This window comes from Hemibagrus wyckioides, linkage group LG24, assembly GCF_019097595.1.
Source record: "Hemibagrus wyckioides isolate EC202008001 linkage group LG24, SWU_Hwy_1.0, whole genome shotgun sequence".
NCBI classification, from domain to species: domain Eukaryota; kingdom Metazoa; phylum Chordata; class Actinopteri; order Siluriformes; family Bagridae; genus Hemibagrus; species Hemibagrus wyckioides.
In genome coordinates, this window is record NC_080733.1 from 15,739,829 (window position 1) to 15,757,363 (window position 17,535).

At 41.9% G+C, this 17,535-nt stretch overlaps 1 protein-coding gene across 10 annotated transcripts in view; it reads right to left on the minus strand.

Annotated features, from left to right (window-relative positions):
- The window catches only part of brd4 (bromodomain containing 4), a 51,336-nt gene that overhangs the window by 13,616 nt on the left and 20,185 nt on the right, over window positions 1–17,535 (minus strand). For all 10 annotated transcript variants that reach the window (XM_058378266.1, XM_058378269.1, XM_058378267.1 and 7 more), the window contains one exon: window positions 461–875. In XM_058378266.1, the coding sequence (XP_058234249.1) occupies window positions 461–715 (255 nt within the window). In that variant the 5' untranslated portion in view covers window positions 716–875. The remainder of the gene's footprint in view (window positions 1–460; window positions 876–17,535) is intronic.

A 17,535-nucleotide genomic window follows, 5' to 3' on the forward strand; every position in this document is an offset into this window, starting at 1 on the left:
TTAGTTAGTATTTACACTAGTTAACAATTCTTGGTTATTACTAATGTCCTTAACTAGCGCTCTATACATTGCTACAATAGGTTATTTTAATGCTTTTTAGCTGTTCATTAGGTTTTGATGTGACCAAAACACAGGCCTGGGCAGAGCACTGGCTAATAAATGTGTGATTTGTGCCCCACTGATGGACACAGTCTGAATTCCCAGTCCTTGTTTTCCTTTTAAACTCCAGTTAAAAAAAAAAACAAAAAAAAAAACAACTCTCTGTACCAGCTCCATTTGACTAAAAAATAGTCCGAGGTATCTGGAGCTGCACCCACACCTTTGAACTGTACCCTTGGTACCTTGGCAAGAAGGATAAGCAAATTCAGCACTGGTACGTCATAAAGGAAAGGGAAATGAGGATGAAACAGGATGTACCACTGCAGATTTTTCACACTGACAAATGTACTTGAACACTCACAGGCAGGTTAAGCTTGACGGCATCTACAGGAGCCTGGAAGGGCCATGAGAACTGGTGCTTCCACAGCGTCTTGAGCACCACCTTGAGCAGATATTGCAGCTGGTTGGTCTGCCGCTTCGGCCGTGCCGCATTGATGACCTCCGGGGGAGGGGGGTTGGCGGTGTGAGAGGCTTGAGACTGGGGCTGGGGCTGCCCCTGACTGCTGCTGCTGCTGCTGCTCCCTAACATCGGTGCGGCGTCCAGACCGTCACCCATACTGGTTGGATGGAGCGAGGGCACCAGGGCGGGTGGAGGTGGAAGATGGGGTGGAGGTTGAGGAGGAGGGGCCACGGGACACCGCTCGTTCAGCCTCGAGCCAGGCGCGGCCTCTGCAGGGAGAGTGCCGCCGATTCCATTGCACTCCTCGCTGGGATCTCTGTAAAGAGACGAGACGGGTCGTTAATCAAAAACTCTCACATCCTGTCACACTGATTATGCGACTTTTTCAGTCACGCTAAGTGAAACTAACCACTAAACCCACATGCTCCCTGTCTCCTACTCTACATAATCCAAACCATAGTGATGACCCAGACACGTGTAATTACTGTTGAAGTTGTCTTGGCACTTCTACACACTTCAGGAAGGAAGGAACCAACATTATCTCTCTCTCTTGGGGTGTGTGTGAGAATTTCTAATGGTTGCTTCGAGTATTTCCCTTTCTTTTTATTTTTTTAATGACACATCAACACCAGTGGCCTACTTCTATCTGATGAGATGAAGCGATGATAACTCTGACTGTGAGAAAGAGGTAGAACTGCAGTCAAGAATTGTCAGGGACACAGAAACCCGTAGGAGATGTTTCACAGATGTTCAACAAATTTCAAAATAAAATATTTTTAGGTAATAAATAAACGGGCTTCATTAGTAGGAACTTCTTGTATTTCTTCCTCTTTGGAAAAACCAAAGAAAATGCTTGCTTAATGCTTGAACCTCCTCAAGGTCGAAAAATCATTTAAGTCCACAGTCAGACATCCCACTACTGAGCCAGGTCTAATACAGGCTTAGTGCTGGTCTTTTACCACCAGCTCTCTCTCTCACACACACACACACTGAGTACTACTTCTAGAGTTCGCACCATCCATCAGTCATCCTGTGTGATTTAATCAGACATGACTAGCCCTGTAACTGATGACAGCGAAAACAGTGGATGCCTCTGAGCAATCACCAAGTCATCGCCTCCATTTTGACAGTGATGTGTGAACGCACTCTTCCTGCTAATGCCTTCACCTCCGCTTTACTGTAAACCTCCTTCCACACATCCGCGCTGCCAAACATGCTATCTCCTGAGACGGGAGAATATAAAAAAAAAATCACGATTCTTCCCAATATTGACGAGCTGCGATGAGTCAGAGGAGGAGCGTGAAAGCCGAGCGGCTCGTCTGCTCTCAGGGTGCTCGTTCCGGCACTTTATTATGAGGTAGCGTCTGAGAGGCTTCGCCGAGCGGATACCTCCGAAAAGTGGCGCAGTTCTTGGTCACATGTGAACTAATTAAAAACGGGCGAGATCGTCGATGGGGCAGTTTTCTGCGAGATGATGTCTGTTTAATGTGAATGGACGGAGTCTACAGTGTTAGAGGAAAAACTACCGTATGCTCCATCCATGAAGTTAGAGCTCGACTATGATGAGCTGAATTTATTTGGACTTATGTATTTCTAAAGCAAATAATTTTAAGGGGTATGAAGAAAGGTTGGTAAGGGAATGAACACTTATCACACCATTAAAGATGTCTGATGGGGTAATGACGTTACAGGGTGGAAAATTGTTCTTATGACTCATCAGATACTTGTGAAGGAGGATTCATGGATGTATAAATAGAGGAGTCAGTGTTGGTGTAAGAGGTGTAACACGTGTGTGTGTGTGTGTGTGTGTGTGTGTGTGTGTGTATGTATATATAAGATCTAGTTGGTAACAGTTGAGGTTCTCTTTGGGAGTGACACGGTTGGACAGGATTAGGAACGAGTACATCAGAGGGACAGCTCATGTTGGATGTTTGGGGGACAAAGTTATGGAGGACAGATTAAGATGGTTTGGACATGTCCAGAGGAGGGAGAGTGAGTATATTGGTAGGAGAATGTTGGACATGGAGCTGCCAGGAAGGAGGCAAAGACGAAGGCCAAAGAGGAGGTATATGGATGGAATAAATGAGGATATGAAGCTAGTGGGTGCAAGTGTTGAGGATGCAGAAGATAGGGATAGGTGGAGAGAGATGATTCACTGTGGAGACCCCTGAAGGGAAAAGCTGAAAGAAAAAGAAGAGGAGGTTGGTAACAGTAACTCTGCATCATGATGAATGTTTACTATAACTGCACACCTGCAAGTGTTTTATTCCTCACACAAGTGTGTAGTGTGACATTTTCAAGACTGATTTCTCAAACAGACTCAAGCGCAACACAAAGGTCAGTAGTCGTGTTACTGAAAAAGGAAAACAGACTAGATGTGTGGGCATGTGTTCGGAAAACAGTGGGCTCACAATCTTGGTCTTTTCTGTAGTATAAAAAGGGAATAAAGTGTTCTTTATTTATGATATCCAAGATTGAGAAATAGGTTAATATATTATAAAATTCAACCAATCAATCAATCCACATTCTCACTAATGCTTCAACTTGCAAGCTTTAATTATTCAAGAAAGCAAGAAATTATGTTCACAATTTCTTTTAAAATAAAACTTACTCTGGAACATGGACCCGTGTTTGAGATCAGATTATGACCATCGTGTGGAAGTGAAAAAAAGTCGACAACTAAAAAAATGTGCAACATCTAGTTTCGGCAGGTCTTTCTGTCGGTGGATGAAGCAGCAAGGCCAATTTAGCACACAGACTTCCTGCTGGGGGAGTGTGGTGCACCACATGGCTTCCAATGAGCTACAAAATGTACTACGGGGTCACGGTGAGCGCTAGGAAAATGACTAGCATGTTACAGTTTAGACATTATTCCTTCTAACTGTTACGTAAGCGGATTTCGCCGGTTGACACTTGGACTGACGCTTCAAACCCTGGATGTGTTCATCACCATCATCATCACCATCATCATCACCACCACACCACTACAGTACATGGTCATGTCTGTCAACGGAATGCTTGTCCGTGTTTTGACTCATCTCTGGTCAGTCGTTGTAGTTTAAGAGCTTTGTAAGTTCTGGGGGCGGAGCTTCACAAACATGGTGGGAAATGGGGAGGTGGTCTCAAGAAGGGGAAAAAGTAAATCATTCAATCAGATCACTGATCTTACTTAACTCGTGTTTTATTAGAAACTAATAAAAAATGTTGGAAATTCATACTGAATTATATTCATGCAAGTCATCACTTAAAGGGCAAAAGTTCACCTAAGACTCTCGCGAGCTTCAGATCTGACCAACTGCTTAGCAGTAAAAAAATTAAAAAAAATAAAAATCTCCTGTGTTGTACAGACTTGATACAGAGTACAGCAGAGACACGATTTTAGCCTGAACCGTGAGAATATCTCGAAAACATGTTGACTGACGAGATATGCTTCTTGGAATAAAAGCACAGGATGTATTTTTATAGCACACTGAAATGGTGCATTAATGTGAATTTCAAGCACGTCACGTCTTCCATGTTTGTTTATCTCAATGTTTACTGCGGATGGAGGTCATTTGCTGCGTTTCAGCTCACCGATACTGCTGTGTGGGAATAAGAGAATCTTCAATCGGTCATTTCCTGAGCACTGTGTGGAGGTGAGAATCAAATTAGCGTCTGATATCCGGAGTCACGAGTGAAAGAAAGAAAGAAAGAAATAAGCCACTAGTCCACACCTGATCAGTCGTGACTGTCGGATCTCCTCTACAAGACTTCACTTTTTCATTACAGATAATAAAAAAAAACATTTTGAGAATGGTTTAAATGATAAAACAAGTGACCGAGAGTCATTAAATCAGAATGCTTCGAGAAAAATATAATGGTTTGGCCAAACTACTCGATTTACTCCATCAATAATTTACCAGCTAACAAGCCAGCTTGTCGTTCCCGGTCCCCGGTCCAGAGCCTTTCATCAATAATGATTAAACCACATTAGCGCCTGCTTTAGGAAGGCCTGGCAAGAAGAATTAATAACAGCTCGATAGACGGGTCTTTACTTCCACACAGGAATTTTACGATAAATACAGAACGCTTTCTGTTTACGTTATAGAGTCGCTAAGCCAGGTTAGCTTGTGAGGAAGTTAGAGGCCCTTCACCTCTGTATTTAAGCCTGTGGTGAAGGCAAAAATGAGCCGTCTATTTAAATTACGTAAGGTAGAGGATGCTCTTCTGTAGATGCTGCATGGAAACTCGCAACAGAGTGTCAGGCGTGTGTGTTAACAGATTACTATTCACAGCCCTTATACAAACCACACTTTCATTCAGAGCACCGTAACCACAGCCTCTTAGAAACTACAGCAGGGCTGGAGCCAGATGTTGGACAGCTGCTCTCACCAACTTATTTCCTGACTGGCACATCAAACCAGGTGCTTTTCTTTTTTTTTTTGTTTGTTATTGAAGTTAAGGCAGACATTGTGGGTTCTCAAAGCCCTGAGAAGTCCAGCGAGCCTTCAGGATGAATGTGTGCTATAAAATATATTTATCTGAAGATCATCTGAGCAGGAGACGAGTTTAACTGATCAAAGCACAGAGATAAAACCTGGTACAGGACTGCGTATTTTACATATTTTATGATTGGTGTTGGTGACATGGTAACCTTTTTCATCTGTGCTTTCTGCGGATAGTAAAGGAAAGAAAAAAGAAAAGAAAAATAAATAAATAAATAAGTAAAGAAAGAAAGAAAGAAAGAAATTGAAGTAACATGGGGAAAAAAACCCGAAAGAAAGAAAGAAATTGAAGTAACATGGGGAAAAAAACCCGAAAGAAAGAAAGAAATTGAAGTAACATGGGGAAAAAAACCCGAAAGAAAGAAAGAAATTGAAGTAACATGGGGAAAAAAACCCGAAAGAAAGAAAGAAATTGAAGTAACATGGGGAAAAAAACCCGAAAGAAAGAAAGAAGTAGTAAACAGAGAAAGAAGAGAAGGAAGTAAAGAGAGTGACGTTTATAAGTATGTGAATGACGTTAATTATATGATGTGTGCGGATATAATGACAGAAGTGAAAGCAGCAGTAATGAGTCAATACCACTGCCTTGCACTGCCTCGCACTGCCTCACTCCAGCACATGTAGCAGTCCTTCACCTGTTGCACTGCTGTGAGCCGAGTCAGTAGTTTGAGTGTGATGTATGAGGCTAATTAGCACTTTGAGCCGTTCCACACAGCCTCTTATCTACAGTAACGTCATTAACAAGCCAAGGCTTTACACAGTCCTGTACCTCATGCCAGTGTGTTCAGTGTAACTCGTCACGCTGCACCTCATGCCAGTGTGTTCAGTGTAACTCGTCACGCTGTACCTCATGCCAGTGTGTTCAGTGTAATGACGCTGCACCTCATGCCAGTGTGTTCAGTGTAACTCATCACGCTGTACCTCATGCCAGTGTGTTCAGTGTAATGACGCTGCACCTCATGCCAGTGTGTTCAGTGTAACTCATCACGCTGTACCTCATGCCAGTGTGTTCAGTGTAATGACGCTGCACCTCATGCCAGTGTGTTCAGTGTAACTCATCACGCTGCACCTCATGCCAGTGTGTTCAGTGTAACTCATCACGCTGCACCTCATGCCAGTGTGTTCAGTGTAATGACGCTGCACCTCATGCCAGTGTGTTCAGTGTAATGACGCTGCACCTCATGCCAGTGTGTTCAGTGTAACTCATCACGCTGCACATCTGGTTGGTTTCAAACACAAGAAGCAGCTGTAACACTAAAGCGCAAGTCTTATCGCAGAGCATCCAGACCATGTTACAGCTACCTGTCGGGAAATTTCCTGTCAATCACAGCAACACTAGCCAATCGTGTGTCCGTGAGCTCGTGTATGAGGAAGAGGACGTTTTGGAGAGAAACATGCTGAGGGGATGTAAGGCACTGTAGCATGACATGAGAATCACATTAAAGTCATAAAAGACTCATAAGATATGCTCAGTGGCCAAGAAGTGCAAAAGAAAATAAATTCAAAGACACAGGGACAAACCGTAAAAGGTAGGTATAGTCTGCGAATAGAATTCTTACTGCTGATTGGACGAGACATGTCACTCAAAATATACAGGAAGTACAGCAGGCTGCAGCAGTAGAAAGTTGATTGGTGTGTGTATGAATGCAGCTCTGCTCTTATGTAAGCACTCCTTACATCCTTTAATTTGGAATAGTTTGGTCTTTGAAACATACCTGTGATCTCATTATATTATATTATATTATATTATAGTATAGTATAGTATAGTATAGTATAGTATAGTATAGTATATTATAGTATATTATATTATATTATATTATATTATATTATATTATGTGTTTTCTGATTTGTTAAGACATTTTGGACAATTTCATTCTCCCGACTTTGTGGGAACAGTTTGGGGATGACCCCTTCCTGTTCCAACATGACTGTGCACCAGTGCACAAAGCAAGGTCCATAAAGACATGGATGAGTGACTTTGGTGTGGAGGAACTTCACAGAGTCCTGACCTCAACCTGATAGAACACCTTTGGGATGAATTTGAGTGGAGACTGTGAGCCAGACCTTCTCGTCCAACATCAGTGCCTGACCTCACAAATGGTTCTAGAGGAATGGTCAAAAATTCCCATAAACACACTCCTAAACCTTGTGGAAAGCCTTCCCAGAAGAGTTGAAGCTGTTATAGCTGCAAAGGGTGGGACAACTCCATATTACATTCATGTGCATGGAAAGGCAGGCATTCCAAAACTTTTGCCAATAGATTGTATTGTACATTAATATTACTCCAGTTTTTCAGAGGATGTTTTGAGGATGGTTTTATTTCTCGTGCTGTTGTGTGAGCCACTATATCTGAACTCCTCGTGATAGGTTTTATATTTAGGATCTTGTGGCTTTTAAACTGCAGAGCTTTGAGAGAGAGAGAGAGAGAGAGAGAGAGAGAGAGAGAGTCTGTTCGTCTACACTTGGATAACGTCATATAGTTCACATGGTTTCAGATGTTGCCATGAGAGCATTTTTTCACAAGTACAGGTAATTGAGCACAGTATCAATATCAATGTTTAGATTAGTGTGACTTTTTCATATGATTAAATGTTATCCAGCCGTTTAAAATGTTCCTGTTTCAGATCCATAACCCAAAACTTAACAGAAATGTCAGGTTATGTAACCGTTCCTGTGGCTTTTCTCCAGTTATCCTCATGCAAAAATAAAAAGAAAGGGGGGAAAAACCCTATATAAAAGGGTACAGTGTCTACACAGCCTGGACTGAACCACTTTTCTCCATGAGCTGTTGATATTCATAGAGAAATAAATGCTTAAGGTTTTTAGCACTGATCTTATCTGGAGTTTGCAGGTCAAAACTATCTGAAGAAAAAAACCAACAGTTTGCAAAAGGAAACGAAAGTGAATGAATGAGCGGGAGTTGTGGAAAATCCTGATCATGACGTCAAAGAGAAACGAGAAAAACAGCAGGGTGATGGCGAGATGTGACGTTCCACACTGGTTCCTGTTCTCTAACCTGCAGCTCCTCTGTGGCCAGGTTCAGATAAATCTGAATAAAGTGCTGAAACATGTGAACTACATCCACCACATATGTTTGTGAATTTTATTTCCACCTTGGCTTCGGCGAGCAGATTTTTATTTGCATTTTGCAGAGCTGGAGGGAAACGTTTGCTAGAGTGATGTACACTTTTCCAGTAAAAGTGAAGAAAAAGTGTCTGCTTTAACAGAAAGTGTTAAGTGGATTAGTCAGCACTAACAGATATAGAGGAAGAAAAAAAACCCTAAACTTTCAAAGCCAGGACCGTGTGAACCCTTGTCAATCCTGCGACTTGCTTGTGGCTTGTATCGCAGTGTTCAAAAGCTGAAAACGGCGAGTGTTCAAAAGTTTCACAGTCTGGAGTGACAGAGATCAATAGCAGGGTTTCTGCTGACGGTGCAGAGTGAAGACCTGGCTGTGTTAATGCTGCAGCATCGATTCTGCGTGTACACCAGACTGCAGCATTTTATATTCTGAAACTCACCGCCAGAAAAGTTTTATTTCTGACACTGGGAATATGAAGCGTCAGTGAATAAAAAATACACTATATTGCCAAAAGTTTTGGGACACCCCTCCAAAAATCATTGAATTGAGGCCCCTTAGTTCCAGTGAAAGGAACTCTCAATGCTTCAGCTTCATACCAAGACATTTTGGACAAATTTCATGCTCCCAACTTTGTAGGAACCTTATTTGGGGATGACCCCTTCCTGTTCCAACATGACTGTGCACCAGTGCACAAAGCAAGGTCCATCAAGACATGGATGAGCGAGTTTGGTGTGGAGGAACTTCACAGAGTCCTGACCTCAACCTGATAGAACACCCTTGGGATGAATTAGAGCTGAGACTGCGAGCCAGACCTTCTCATCCAACATCAGTGCCTGACCTCACAAATGCACTTCTAGAGGAATGGTCAAAAATTCCCATAAACACATAAGAGTTGAAGCTGCAAAGGGGGGGGCCAACTCTATACAACATTCATGTGCATGTAAAGACAGACGTCCCAAAACTTATGGCAATGATGCATTTAGGTGACAATTTGACTCCTTGTGATTTAATAACTTTCACAGACGAGGAGAACTCTGTGTTCGACAGACATCAACTGAAGTCATCAAGCCAGAATAATCTCATTAAAAAAATGTGGGGTGACGAGCCCAAAGCTATTCATGTTGAAAATATTTCATGACATTGATAATAGATGCTAAAAGTTTATTCATAATAAGAACTCCAACTAAACAGAATTTCCAACTAAACAGTACCTGAATCATAATGAGCTGTTTACTGAGCTGCACAAAGATGAACATGTCACATAAATCATACACTCTACAATACACCAGCGAGCTTTACTACTTCCTTCCAAGATGTACTTGTCCTTCTGAAGTCTCGAGAACACACCTGACATGTCACGTACATCAGAGTAAGATGAAACCACGATGTTTGTTTGTTTCTAAATTAAACAGAACTAAATGCAGGTAAAAACCTGAAGCCGGTCGTCTGGGACTTTGTCATGTGTCATGTCTGAACATGTAAATGTGCACGTCTCTGGTGATGAAATCGTGGCTCTGTGTCGAGCGTGTGCGGACAAAACAATTGGGTTTTTTTGGCGTGCTACATTTGATAATGTAGAAGACATTTGGACGTTATATGACGAAGGTGTCACATTATTCACTGTGAGCTATTTATAGACCTGAAAATTGAGCTCTCCACAACGTGGTTATCAAGTCAAAAAGAAAAACAAACGTTACCACCATGATGTTATCTGGGTAAGAAAATGTTGACGTCACTGTGAATAAACATTAGCGCTAAAGTCAGATTAGATGTTGGTGTAACTGTTTGCAGGAGTGGTGTGTATCCTGCGGTTTTCTGAAGCATCGCTTGGGCACATCCTTAGAACTTATAAGTACTTCATATCCCTCATATACAAGCGGCTCACAGCTGTTGAATGAAATCGTACGTACACCTGCAGAAATAAACGCATCACCTGGATGGCAAATCGGAGCCAAAACTTCAGATTCGTCCGATTTTCTAGTTTAAAGCTCAGCGATATCATGCACAGTATTTCTCTTAAAAAAGAGAGTCTGTTATTGTCATGATCTGCATCTCAAATCAAAACCCTTTCATTACACCTTGAAAAATGTTTAAGGCTAATACACACAAGTTTTGTTAAAACCTCATTAACAGTCTAAAATGGTACACGTATACATTTCAACACACCATGCTGCTAGAGATGCGCTGTAGTGTCCACGATTTGCACAGACACAATACATCGGACTCTGAGTTCTAACCGAACGACCACGTGATTCACGCGTCGGCCATCTTGCGTACACCTTCATAACAGCACGTAAAACACGTCTGTGTGATGCTTCACCGACGCAAACAGTGAGGGTGGTAAAAGCAGCACAAACCACCAGTGTCACAAGATGCCCACAGATGGATATTCAGAACCGGACAAAATAAAACTCTCATGTAGCCTTCAAACCAATCTAAAAGGTTTGTTTTGTGCCTTCTGGGATCTTCTAGACTGTAAGGTCAGTGCTTTAGATTTGAGCTGCAGCTCACGACAACATCAAATTCCCCTGGAATCCAGACAGCCACCAAAATTGCAATCAGTAGTAAAAAAAACAAAAGCGATGACAGACAGAGGTCAAATCCATGTAGGCGTTAACCTTCGACACAATTCGGAGCTTCTGAGTGCGAGAGTAAACCACTCACATGCAGCCCTTTTGTTTATCACCACACCAGACGTGGGTTTTGTAGATAAATATCAGTCTGAACGGAGACGCAGGCACGGAGTTTACCACACAGTGAGCTGAGGAACAGTCGAGTAGGCGTTTGGTTTTAAAGTCTAAAATGAAAAAAAAACAAGAAGGAAAAAAAAAACGGCTGTACGATGTTTCTGTTATCAGACTTCATAAAGCTGAGCTGAAGTGAAAAACGTATAGAGTTTCCCCTGATGTACCTGGTAAAAGGAGTCGAGAAATCTGAAAGACATACAGGCAGGAGGAAGAGGAGGAGGAGGAGGAAGGAGTGAAGACTACGCTCCGTCACCAGACAAAACAACACGTACCAGTCTCGGCTCAAAGGGACTGCGAGATTTCACACGCGCTTCACAAACTGTCCTGCTGAAGCTCTGCGACCAGGGTTTCTGCTGCTGCTGCAGAAAAACCAACTGGACGCCATCACGATTTACGACTTCCAGAATTAATTAATTAAACGTAATTGCAACACCCAGAGCCCAGCTGATGTTATATACTTTCCAGTAACTGTAAAATAAATAATCATGAGCTCTCTCGTTTTAAGTATTAACCATCTAGCTGGATATATTCTTTCAAGGCTCATTTGTTTATATTTAATTACATGAATGTTAAATGGCTCGCTTGATCATTAGGACATGCAAGAAAATTAATTAAGAATGAAAAGTGGCTCTGCTGAACGCTCGATTCTGATTGGTCGGGATAAGTAATGTCGTTGAACAGATCTCTAGTAGGAATCACTCACAGGGACATTCGTAGGTGTTTAACATCTACGGAAGGAGCCGTCAGTGTCGGTGCTTCATAACAGCCTGAGGTAAAGCAGTGTTTGCATTTCTGCAGGGAAGAAAAACACTAAATCTCTAAACATTATTATTAAAAGTATATTAAATTCATTTCTTTTGGTTTTAAATCAGAGTTCGGAGAACAACTAGTTCTTTACAGCGAGTCCGAGCGATCGCAAAGATGGTCCCTGGTTCTTGGGAGTGTCCAGAACATGGGATTACTCGGGAAGACCTGGCTTACAAGACAGTAGAGTAAAAAAGGCTCAAAGCGCTGCAAGAGGAATGTCGGTCGACGTGTCGAGGCTCCGAAGTGGACAGATCAGTTCTAAACCACCCACTCTGTCTGCACGCTAAAGTGCTTAGCCTTTAGCCTCGGGCTGTCTAAAACACAGAGTTTCCAGCTCACCTCTCTGTTCTCACGAACACACACACAGTGCGATTGTTTGCCTCTGACTAACCGCATTCTTCATGACTCACCTTGTGATGAGAACGGTGGGCGGACCACATGACCGTATAATTCCACACCCAGAAGAGCTCCGGTGAAAAGCAAGAGAAAAAGGAGGAAGTGAGCGTTTCGCAGCACTAACGCCGAGCAGGGGAAAAAAATTCCACTCCCTCACTGATAACAGCCACGAGGGCTTTGCCTACCAAACCGGAGAACACGGAAAGAACTGGAATTTCAAGTACGAGCAGAGCGGAGAGACCTGAAATAACCCACGTCACGCAGAGAGGTCGGCCTGGCGAGAAGGACAGGATTCGAGATCACACTTGTATTACACACTGTGCAAAGATCCAAAGTAATCTCTGATGAAGCGTGCTAAACAATATCAGATGACACGATCACGATCCTCTGATGACAGACCTACGCTTAGAGATCAAAGCAAATGGTTATGACTTGCTTACATGATCAAATACACCATCAGAAACATGAAACAGAAACACGTCCTCAGCGTAAAAGGAGAAAACCTGTTCCAAAGCACGATAACGCTAACGCCCATTCCATAGATGTATTAGACATTGTTTTTCTGATCATTAGCATGTGCGGCAGCTCAGTGTACTGCGGATCATGCGTGCAGCCTGGTAATGTTATGCCAAATAAAGCAGGATTGTAAATAATTCCTAGCTCAAATATAAACAACCATGGCTACGTCAGTCGAGTCCAAAACCATGGCTACGTCAGTCGAGTCAAAAACCATGGCTACATCAGTCGAGTCAAAAATTATTGCTACGTCAGTCGAGTCAAAAACCATGGCTACGTCAGTCGAGTCAAAAATTATTGCTACATCAGTCGAGTCAAAAACAATGGCTACGTCAGTCGAGTCAAAAACAATGGCTACGTCAGTCGAGTCAAAAACAATGGCTACGTCAGTCGAGTCAAAAACAATGGCTACGTCAGTCGAGTCAAAAATTATTGCTACGTCAGTCGAGCCAAAAAGTATTGCTACGTCAGTCGAGCCAAAAAGTATTGCTACATCAGTCGAGTCAAAAACCATGGCTACGTCAGTCGAGTCAAAAATTATTGCTACATCAGTCGAGTCAAAAACAATGGCTACGTCAGTCGAGTCAAAAACAATGGCTACGTCAGTCGAGTCAAAAATTATTGCTACGCCAGTCGAGTCAAAAATTATTGCTACGCCAGTCTAGTCAAAAACCATGGCTACGTCAGTCGAGTCAAAAACCATGGCTACGTCAGTCGAGTCAAAAACCATGGCTACATCAGTCGAGTCAAAAACCATGGCTACATCAGTCGAGTCAAAAACCATGGCTACGTCAGTCGAGTCAAAAACCATGGCTACGTCAGTCGAGTCAAAAACAATGGCTACGTCAGTCGAGTCAAAAATTATTGCTACATCAGTCGAGTCAAAAACCATGGCTACATCAGTCGAGTCAAAAACCATGGCTACATCAGTCGAGTCAAAAACAATGGCTACGTCAGTCGAGTCAAAAATTATTGCTACATCAGTCGAGTCAAAAACAATGGCTACGTCAGTCGAGTCAAAAATTATTGCTACGTCAGTCGAGTCAAAAATTATTGCTACATCAGTCGAGTCAAAAATTATTGCTACGCCAGTCGAGTCAAAAACCATGGCTACGTCAGTCGAGTCAAAAATTATTGCTACGTCAGTCGAGTCAAAAATTATTGCTACGTCAGTTGAGTCAAAAACCATGGCTACATCAGTCGAGTCAAAAATTATTGCTACATCAGTCGAGTCAAAAACAATGGCTACGTCAGTCGAGTCAAAAATTATTGCTACGTCAGTCGAGTCAAAAACCATGGCTACGTCAGTCGAGTCAAAAACCATGGCTACGTCAGTCGAGTCAAAAACCATGGCTACGTCAGTCGAGTCAAAAACCATGGCTACGTCAGTCGAGTCAAAAACCATGGCTACATCAGTCGAGTCAAAAACCATGGCAGCTCAGTGTACTGCGGATCATGCGTGCAGCCTGGTAATGTTATGCCAAATAAAGCAGGATTGTAAATAATTCCTAGCTCAAATATAAACAACCATGGCTACGTCAGTCGAGTCCAAAACCCATGGCTACGTCAGTCGAGTCAAAATCCATGGCTACGTCAGTCGAGTCAAAAATTATTGCTACGTCAGTCGAGTCAAAAATTATTGCTACGTCAGTTGAGTCAAAAACCATGGCTACATCAGTCGAGTCAAAAATTATTGCTACATCAGTCGAGTCAAAAACAATGGCTACGTCAGTCGAGTCAAAAATTATTGCTACGTCAGTCGAGTCAAAAACAATGGCTACGTCAGTCGAGTCAAAAATTATTGCTACGTCAGTCGAGTCAAAAATTATTGCTACGTCAGTCGAGTCAAAAACAATGGCTACGTCAGTCGAGTCAAAAATTATTGCTACGTCAGTCGAGTCAAAAACAATGGCTACGTCAGTCGAGTCAAAAAGTATTGCTACGTCAGTCGAGTCAAAAACAATGGCTACGTCAGTCGAGTCAAAAAGTATTGCTACGTCAGTCGAGTCAAAAACCATGGCTACGTCAGTCGAGTCAAAAAGTATTGCTACGTCAGTCGAGTCAAAAACCATGGCTACGTCAGTCGAGTCAAAAATTATTGCTACATCAGTCGAGTCAAAAACCATGGCAGCTCAGTGTACTGCGGATCATGCGTGCAGCCTGGTAATGTTATGCCAAATAAAGCAGGATTGTAAATAATTCCTAGCTCAAATATAAACAACCATGGCTACGTCAGTCGAGTCCAAAACCCATGGCTACGTCAGTCGAGTCCAAAACCATGGCTACGTCAGTCGAGTCCAAAACCCATGGCTACGTCAGTCGAGTCCAAAACCCATGGCTACGTCAGTCGAGTCCAAAACCCATGGCTACGTCAGTCGAGTCCAAAACCATGGCTACGTCAGTCGAGTCCAAAACCATGGCTACGTCAGTCGAGTCCAAAACCATGGCTACGTCAGTCGAGTCCAAAACCATGGCTACGTCAGTCGAGTCCAAAACCATGGCTACGTCAGTCGAGTCCAAAACCATGGCTACGTCAGTCGAGTCCAAAACCATGGCTACGTCAGTCGAGTCCAAAACCATGGCTACGTCAGTCGAGTCCAAAACCATGGCTACGTCAGTCGAGTCACTAAATCTTTTACGACAAGCATTTTTCTGTAGAGTGAAACTAGCTTCAAGTTTAGTTTATTTATATAGCACAATAAAACAGTCATTGACCATTATACTGTACAAAAATGATAAGATCTAAATAATAAAACACCGATTGAGACTCAGGAGGACTCAGATTATCCTAACAGATAAAGGGAGGCTATTCTTAGAAAATCTAAAATCTTTTAAAATAAATAAATAAACAAATAAAATAAGGACTAATTTTTGGTTGAGTTGAACATGCTTTAAATATTTTATTCTGAGTTTTATCAAGGCTTTTATTTGACTCACGCTTGGATATTTTGGTGTAAACAAATTTAAAGGTGCGGTCAGTGATTTTTTTTTTTGGTGTTAATCAGCTGAAGCTGTTTTAAATCTCTCTGACTTGAAGTGACTTGGCTGTTGCTCAAGTTTGTCCTCTGGACAGATTTTACTGAGTCCCTATGAAATAAAAACGGCTGACCGCACCTTTCGGAGAAAGGCGTGATCTTTGCTTTGATAATGCTTTAAACAGCAGCGCCTGGTTCCTTTTGAAAGGTTTTTTTTTTGCCTGCGAGGGTTTTCTGAGATGAACGGCGTGAACGAAGAAAAGGAAATCTGTTTACATTACACGAGCATGGAGCCTTCTAGTCTGCTTAGTGCTCCAAAATGAACACGGGCTTCAGCGACAGAGAGCATTCGTAAGCCAAGCACAAGCGAGACAAGTTTGTCAAAGCAACAGCTAGAGAGTGCTTCTTCCATGAATAAGACTTGACTTGAGGATAATGGTCTTTAATAGCGTGTGTCTAATTTTCTTTCTGATGGTTTATATAAATTTTCCTGATACGCTGTCTCTGTGAGAGGAGAATAATTATACGGTGTGAAGCAGCAGTGTGTGATACGACGAGATCAGATTTATACACTACACTAGTCAGGATTTCAGATCAGATTTATACGATAAACTATAGTTTTTTGATTGAGTAGAAATAAAGTATTTAACTCTGAACAGAGGAACGCATTTTTTAAACGTCTGTCAAAATTAATTCCAAGTTAAAACACACCTTTTAAGACATTAAGATACACTAGAAAAACATGCCTCAGCAATTGATCACAATATTGATATCATATCGTTCAGCCCTAGTACAAGTCCTCGGATGTCTGATGTTTATCACCTGACCTATTAAAAGTTTATTTTTTTTCGTTTTCATAATTATTTCTTTGAATGGATTTTAATCCTAACCCTTAATCAACTCACTCGACCACACTATTGAACTTGGGATATATTTTACAGTTTCTCGGTTTTAATGACTAGAAAGCTTTAAAAAAGATCACAAAAATGGGATCCTTCTAGTGAAATCTCTTCGAGTGATAAGACGACAGGACGCGTGTCATCTTGCTGAAGCACACTTGCTTAATGATCTAACTTTAACTTTTTTCAGATCAAGATGATCAGTGATGATAAAGGTTAGAAGCTTTCCAAACCGACGTGTGAACAGAGACTCATTTCAATGCTGATTACTTTTGTTTACACCGATTTTCCGAGCCATAAAACCCAGAAACGATAAATCTGACCGCATGTTTAAAGAAACAAACACACACACAGCCTGCTGATCTGAGCGCCTTACACCAACAGAACGAGTCGAATCATTGTTTCAGAAATCGCCCGATCTGTCGTTTTTTTAAGGATTGTACAGACAGCGAGAACATGAGAAGCAGAACAGGCACAGACAGGTAGGCAGGACGGCCGGGAGCTACTTCCTGTTTAATACAACAGAGATGTGTTTTGATGGAGGTGCCTGCTGTACAGATCGACATCTACTCATTATAACCAGCTACAGCAACAGGAGAAGCAACACGATATTTTATATTATGCGAACAAATATGATACTAGACTTTCTAGTTTATTTCTTAAAAGGTTTCTTTTTCTGATTCGTATTTCATGCAATCAGTGGTGAAATCCTACTTGACCACAAACACCGAAAACAAAAAAAAAAGGAACAATGCTTCAACAATGCAAATGAGGAGTGTACGAGCAGTTCTCTTAAAAAGAGAGGGGAAGAATAAGAAGCACTATTTGGACGGGATTAGGTTTCCACCTGGACCTGAGTGACAACCATTCCTCAGATGTTCCTCAAAGATTAAATGACCTGCACTGTCCTCATCTCGAGTCACACTTCTCGCATCCTGAAGCATCTGTCTGGGCTGAAATTAAGAATGTAATCCGCCGTATTTGGTCACTGAATACTCGTACACAATTTAAACACTTCTTAGAAATCCCAGATTTGATTTTCCAATCTAGAATACTTTTATATCAGATAA